Source organism: Hibiscus syriacus, unplaced genomic scaffold (assembly GCF_006381635.1).
Source record: "Hibiscus syriacus cultivar Baekdansim isolate YM2019G1 unplaced genomic scaffold, ASM638163v2 tig00110126_pilon, whole genome shotgun sequence".
Classification (NCBI taxonomy): domain Eukaryota; kingdom Viridiplantae; phylum Streptophyta; class Magnoliopsida; order Malvales; family Malvaceae; genus Hibiscus; species Hibiscus syriacus.
Window position 1 is genome coordinate 98,383 of NW_024062601.1, and position 7,139 is coordinate 105,521.

The 7,139-nt window shown below is 29.3% G+C and overlaps 1 protein-coding gene across 1 annotated transcript; it reads right to left on the reverse strand.

The window, feature by feature from the left end:
* Window positions 1-1,825: 1,825 nt before the first annotated feature.
* On the reverse strand, window positions 1,826-3,028 carry LOC120215607 (AT-hook motif nuclear-localized protein 17-like). The gene has a single exon (XM_039213248.1). It carries the CDS (start codon window positions 2,765-2,767, stop codon window positions 1,967-1,969), a length of 801 nt encoding a protein of 266 aa, XP_039069179.1. The 5' UTR covers window positions 2,768-3,028; the 3' UTR covers window positions 1,826-1,966.
* Window positions 3,029-7,139: the final 4,111 nt, after the last annotated feature.

Below are 7,139 nucleotides of genomic sequence, written 5' to 3' on the forward strand. Positions count from 1 at the left end.
CCATATTCAGCTCTTTCCACCAAACGATAATAGGATGAGTCCGTCACATAAAGGGAGGGAGGCCTGAGCCTACTGAGGTCATGGCTCTCCAGTGCTAAGAGAGAAGAAAATTATTATATCATTTTATTAAATTTTTAATAACTTTTAACTAAATTAAAATTATATTTAATTTCAAATTTAACTATAATTTTATCTCTTTAAAATTTTAGATTAAGAACCATCTTCTTATAACTTATATATTGTAATGCTCTCTCTTTCTTGTTTATTTATTTTCATTATGCGTTTTTTAAATTTAAATAATTCTTTTTAAATCCTTAAGGTTATCGGATATTTTAACTAAAATTTTAAGTTTTTGATATTTTTCTGTAATTTTTTATTATTTTTCTGAATTTTCATACTTTATTTTTATTTTATTCATTAATTACTTATGAACTTGTGGTGTTATTAGATTGTTTAACAATTTTTTAACATCACTTACAAAATTATAATAAAGATTTTAAAGGTATTCCTCATATGTTGTTTTACTCAATCAAAATTATTCAAACTTTCTTTTGGCTCGGTCATAGATGAATTTGGTTTTATGAAAAGGACAATTCATCTTAATTGATGAAAATATTATATTTCAAATTATGTATTTTTTTTACATAAATTTAAAAGTTCTTTTAGAACATGTAATTATACTAGTTTTAGTTATATTAAATTTTTATAATTGAAAGATTATATATATGAGTAATATTAGATAAATTTTTATTATATTTATATTGACACAATCAACAAATTTTTTTGGATTCGTCATTGTGTCATATTCGACGAGTATCGTTGAACACTATTAATGATTAATAATTTTGAGCATCATTAATTTAATTTATAAAATTTAAAATTTTAAAAATTTAATTAATATTTTTATTTTAAATGAATTATTTTTAATATTTTTATTTGATTTATAACTATAGTCTTTTAGAATTTTATTTTTTTATAAATTAAATTAATGGTGTTCAACAGTACTCATCGTTAGTAGTATTCAACGATACTTGTCAAACATCATAAAATTATTTAGAATAATAATATACAAATTCGAAAAATAAATAAAAAAAGGTAGCATGAATGGTTAGATATTAAAAAATGAAATAGTAGAAATAATTATAAGAGCAAATTAACTTACAAAAATTGGGCAAGAACAAATATGTCGGATAATTCGATTTAAGAGTTTGATACTTTATCAAATACTATTAAGGGATATTTAGATCAAAAAATGTGAGATTTTCAAGAGAATAGAATCCATATTCCCATGTTTGGTTGGTCGGAAATCTCATTCTCGGTAATGTTTTATTACTAATAGTAATTTTTTTAGGTATATTATCAGGAATGTCATTACTTCCATTTTTTTAGGTATTGTTGAATTACCGATGTTTTAGATTAAAATACCCTCAATTTTTTTTCTTTTCAAAAATATTCGTCTTCTATCATTGAATAGTAAAAATTCTACTAATATTAAATTATAAATTTATCCTTAAACTATTTTAGATTTACAAAAAAATCTATAATTAAAATTTTATATAAAGTTCAGAGGTTAAAATAAAATTTAACTTTTTCATTAAATTTTTTAATATTTTTAATTTTGTAAAAAAATATATAAATTTTATAAATTTAAATTTTTTAAAGAAAATATGTAAACATTTTTTAACTTATTAAAAATTCAAATATATAATAAAGACAATTTGATTAAATATACACTCTAATAATCTTTTATTCTTTAATCAAACAAGATAATTTTACATTCCTGCTAAATCAATCAAATACAAAATACAACATTCTAGTAATCATATTCCCTAATAATCTTACATTAACACTAATAATATTATATTCCGTTAATCAAATACACCCTAATGATAAATAGAAAACTAAACTTCATTCTTTCAGAATAATTCCCAAATAATGAAAATAAAAAGCTAAACTTTGAAACCCATTAGTAAGGCGGCGGCTGTCTAGCAGTCGGAGTCCAAATCACATCTGATCCGCCACCGAAATGACGACTACACATAGAAATCCCGCAAGATTCCGAATTGCCCCCACCACCACCGTGAACGGTACTATCTCCACCGCCACCAGAAAACTGCGGAGACTGTCCTTCACCTTCTCCGTCTCCGCCAGACGACATCGTGTTCCTTGTTTCTTCTTCCCCTTCTCCTTCTATACCTAGCGCTAACTGATGATACGAAGGATAATTGAACGTAGCGGCAACTATAAACACCGTATCAGCCGCCATCAAGGAGCCCGCCAGGAACCCTCCGACGACCTGCCCCTGAGGACCCGCTAAAGAGATGGAGACCGTATTGGGGACGTTATACGACGTCGTTGGGGGCAGGACAGTGACAGAGAGGGATAATATGTCGAATCTTCCATGAAAAGTTATCGTAGCTCCCGGAGTAGACGAAAGTTGAAGGAGAGTTACGTTCGAAACGGTCCCGGAACCATAAAGTACGCAGACTCCAACGTTTCTCCGACGACAGAAGCCGGAGATAGCTTCAACGACGTCGTTCCCGCCTGGGATTTCAAGGACGTAAGGACTCATGGCAGGGTCGTTGTGTTTCCGATCGACGAGGATCGATTGTTTGGGATTTTTTTTGGAACCTGGAGGATGACCCCTTGGTCTACGAACCACTTCAATGGAAGCTCCACCGGTGGAAGTGAGAGAGAAAGGCCGGTGAAGTTTGGAAAACATGTTGTTGGGGTTTCCATTTTGGGAATCCACATACTCACCTTTCATGGTGTGGAGATGAGATTTTGATGTTCTTGGGGTTCCTTTTCAATGAACTTCTCTTGGCTTTGTATGATTGATGTGAATAGAAATGATAACACAAGGTAAGAGAAGAAGGTAGAATGAAAATGGAGGTCGTGGAGAAAGAGGTGTGGCGTTTGGTTTTGTATAAAGAAAGGATTGTAGACTTCTGAGAAAGAGAAAAGAAGAGAGTCAGAGCATTTGAAACAAAAGCCAAACACTACGGGTAGGACCAACGTAGGTACTATTTTCTACTCCTACCCATCGTCTTTGTTTTGATATTAGTATATATATATATTATCATTAATACATATCTCTTCTTTCCATTAACATAGTTTATTTTTAATTTTAAAATTATCTCATTTAAAATATTTTATTAAACACGAATTAATTTATCGTAAGTACTATTTTTACAATCAACGGGCCTCAAGCCCAACTACTTAAAGTCATAACCCAAAACCCGACCCGAATTTTAAACCTAAAACCTGACCCAATAACCACTCAAACACCTAATCGGTTAACGCTTCCCCCAGCCCCTATCATCACTGTCGTTCTCTGCTCCAGCAAAGCGGTTGCCACTTCAACATGCCAAACACATGCAGAAAACAAAGAATACAACAAAATTTAAATCATTTTTTTCCAGTGTAAATGGGCATAAAACCCAAATCAAACACTGTAATAACTCTCGGCTAGATTCAAAAAATACTCTGTACTTGTTTGTTGGGCTGTTCATTCGGTTAAAATCAAACCGAATTAAATTAATCATAACCGAATTAACTGAATTTTTTTCTTTAACTGTTAACTGAATCAAATTTTTTTTCGAAAATATTAACCGAACTGAATAAATTTCGGTTAATTCGGTTAATTTTCGAATTAACCGATTTTTTTTTAATTTTTTTAATTTATATAAAATTAAATGTTTTTAATTCAAAAAAAAAAGTTTCTAATTAATTTAAATAATATATAATTATAAAATAAAAATTTCAGATAAATTTTTTAATTAATTAATATTGATTTAGGTTTAAAAGTTATTGGATCTTAAATTATAAATTAGATTTTAAATAGTTTGGACTTAGTCCATATGTTATATATAATATATATAATATATTTTAATTAAAAAAACAGTTTACAATTAATTTAAATAATATATAAATATAAAATAAAATTTCATATAATTTTTTTAATTAATTAATATTGATTTAGGTTTAAAATTTATTGGATATTAAATTATTAATTGAGTTTTAAATGGTTTAGGCTGAGCTCATATGTTATATATAATATATTTAATATTTAAAATTTAATTTCGGTTAATTCTGTTAATTCGGTTAATTAACCGAATTCGAACCGAATTAACCGTTAACCGAATTTTAAAAATTTTCTTAACCGTTAACCGACCGAACTAATTCGATAACCGAACCAAATTAATCGAACTAATTCGGTTCAATCGGTTAACCGAATTAGTTCGGTTATTTGAACACCCTACTTGCTTGTTTCAAAAAGCAATAAAACAACAAGGTTACATTTTTCTTTTTTCCTTTTTTCCCTCTATTTTCGCATAGTTTTTTTTCAGTGTTACTGTTCTTAGTTTCGGTTTTAAAAAAATTAACACCTAATTTTTTTTTTACTTTTCGGATAACAAATAAAAAATAAGTTTTTTTAATCGAATAACAACCATATCCAGCCACTTTTATAGTAAAAATACGAAAAAAAATAAAAGGTTGGTAGATCGGGGCTTTTCTTGGTTGTCAGAGGAGTCACCGGAGCCCGAAAAGCTGAACGGTCTCGACCGTTTTCACGGCGATGGAGGTTGTTTCGTGCAAAACCAACCTTAGATCCGTGACGAAGAGCCTGAGATGAGCCTCTCTGAAAATTTTGGTGGCCACCGGAGACGACGGCGGTGCGACGTCCGGCGACAAACAGGACGACTACCGGAGGGTGAACGGCCATCGGGATTGGCCGGATTTCTAGAGAGAGGGGAGAATTACTTTTTAGTCCCCCAACAATTCTCGTTTTTTTACAAAATGGTCACTGGAAGGGACTGTTTTTATAATTTTCCATTTTTTGTTTATGCTTTGAAATATTTGGTATAATTTCAGTTTAGTCCCCCACCTTTAGCGTGTTTTTACACTTTAGTCATGTGTAATAACCTTTTAATTTTTTTAAATTTTCGTGGACTGATTTTTTAATTTTTCCTTTTTATTTTAACAGATTATTTTTTAGGCTTAAATAAATGGTATAATTTCTTTTAGGTCCCTTTAATTTCTAGAGTGTTTTGTATTTTTGTCCCTAAGTAGTTTATTTTTATTTTGTTTTGATTTAGACTTCAAAGTTTGTTTTGCTTTAATTTAGTCTCTTATTATATGTTTCATTTATTTGTTTTTGAGCTTATAATTAGACTTCTTTAGACTTCTTTAGATTTAGTCCCTAAACTTAGTTTAGACTTCTTTAGACTGATTTTATATTCGTTTAAGTTAATTATTGTTGGATTACTAATATTCGGGTTTAGTCCTTAGTTTAGACTTCTTTAGATTTAGTCCCTAAACTTAGTTTCTCTAGATTTAGTCCTTGAATTTTTAATTATAAATTGACCATAGGTAACTAGGATTATTAATTAGAACCTTCATCTTAGGCTAATTTCACATTTAGTCATTAAATTAAGAGAATTCTTAATTTGGTCATCGCTTTTGCTCGAGGTTCCAATTTAATTACTCGAATGAAAATATTTATTAAAATAAATTTAAATTAATATTAGAGCCTCCATTTTAGGTTAAATTTCAAACTACTCTTAATTTAGGGAATAATTCAAGTCTACCCTCGCATAAATGCTCGAGTGACCATCTCGGTTATTCAATTCAATAATTAGTTTAATAATCAAATAGGGTTAATATTAGAACATACACTTTTAGGTTTGTGCCTCTAGGTTCTTTAATTTTCATAATTCTATACTTTAAGCTAGAAAAAGACTTTAATTTACCTTAACTTAATTAGGATTAAATAAAAAATTGTTTGATTGCATTGTTTTTTCAAACCTAAGGCAATGTTTTTTATTAGGGAATTAATGGTATATCTCTCGCAAGTATGCTCAGGGGGCGACTATTGGTGATTCCCGAAATAGGTCAACATCCATTTCAAAGACCACATCATGATTTTCTAAAAACAAGGTAATATTCGGTTATTAGGAACAATAGTTGATCTCCCGCATTTACGCTTGGGAGCGAATGTTATCGGTCTCAATAAACGAATATCTTTTTCAACTTTGAATCTGTAATCATTTTCAAATTAAATAAAGAGCAAACTCAAAATTTTCGATTTTAAATGTATGTTAATCAACTAGATACCAATATTTGGGCACTTGTGAGGGTGTTAATCCTTCCCCACGCGTAACTGACTCCCGAACTCGATTTCTGAATTTTCGCAGACCCTAAGACATGGTATTTTGATAAAAATAAAATGTTTTTATTAAAATCACCCGATTTTTATAGTGTCCCAATCGCACCTTAAATGATTGGTGGCGACTCCTCGCATTTCGAAAAAAAATTTCAAAAGAGAAAACCCCCTAGTCGGTATCGTTCTTTCCCTGCCCGGGCGAAAAACGGTGTCGACACTTAATGGTGAACGAAATTGTTATTGTTCCTTGAGGTTACGGATTCCAGCACCAGCGGCTGCAGTAGTACAATTGAGCGTTCATTGTCAAATGGTTGAGAATATTTAAAACAAATACTACTTTATAATCACCTTAGTTTAATAAAAAATAAGTACTCTATTAAAAAAGTCAACAAACATAATATTTATATTTCTTTTCTTATCCTTATATGTTTCATTCTTTAATACTTATCAAAATAAATCTGTCAAATTTAGTAATCATCGTTTATAGGTAAATTTGTCATTTTTCTTGATTAAATAACTCATAAAACTATGTGCAAGACATAAATTATAGGATGGAAGGAGTAAATATTACTTCAAAAAAATATTAATTCAAATGATTTAATTCACATCTTAATGTAATTTTATTGATGGAGATTATTTAATTATTAATTTTATTTAATATTATTTTGATATTTTAGAAGGTAAAAGACCTTGATGAATAAGATGATTATTTTTATAATCAAGTAATAAGATTTATATATAAGTATGAAGTTTAGTCTTCATATATTGCATTAATAATTTTTTTTTGGATAAATAAGTGATACTCATTCAAATATCGAAATGATGCAGTAATAAACTGAAAAAAAAATACAATCAACTAGGGATCAACAAAGGATTCCCTAATCAATACATAACTGCAAATTCACTCTATTATGCCTATCAATACAATAACCATATAATTTAGAATGAACAATCGTAAGTCTGCTCTGGGTGC

Bases quoted from the DNA above. Each gene is read 5' to 3' on its own strand.
- LOC120215607 (XM_039213248.1), bottom strand. From the start codon at position 2,767: ATGAAAGGTGAGTATGTGGATTCCCAAAATGGAAACCCCAACAACATG.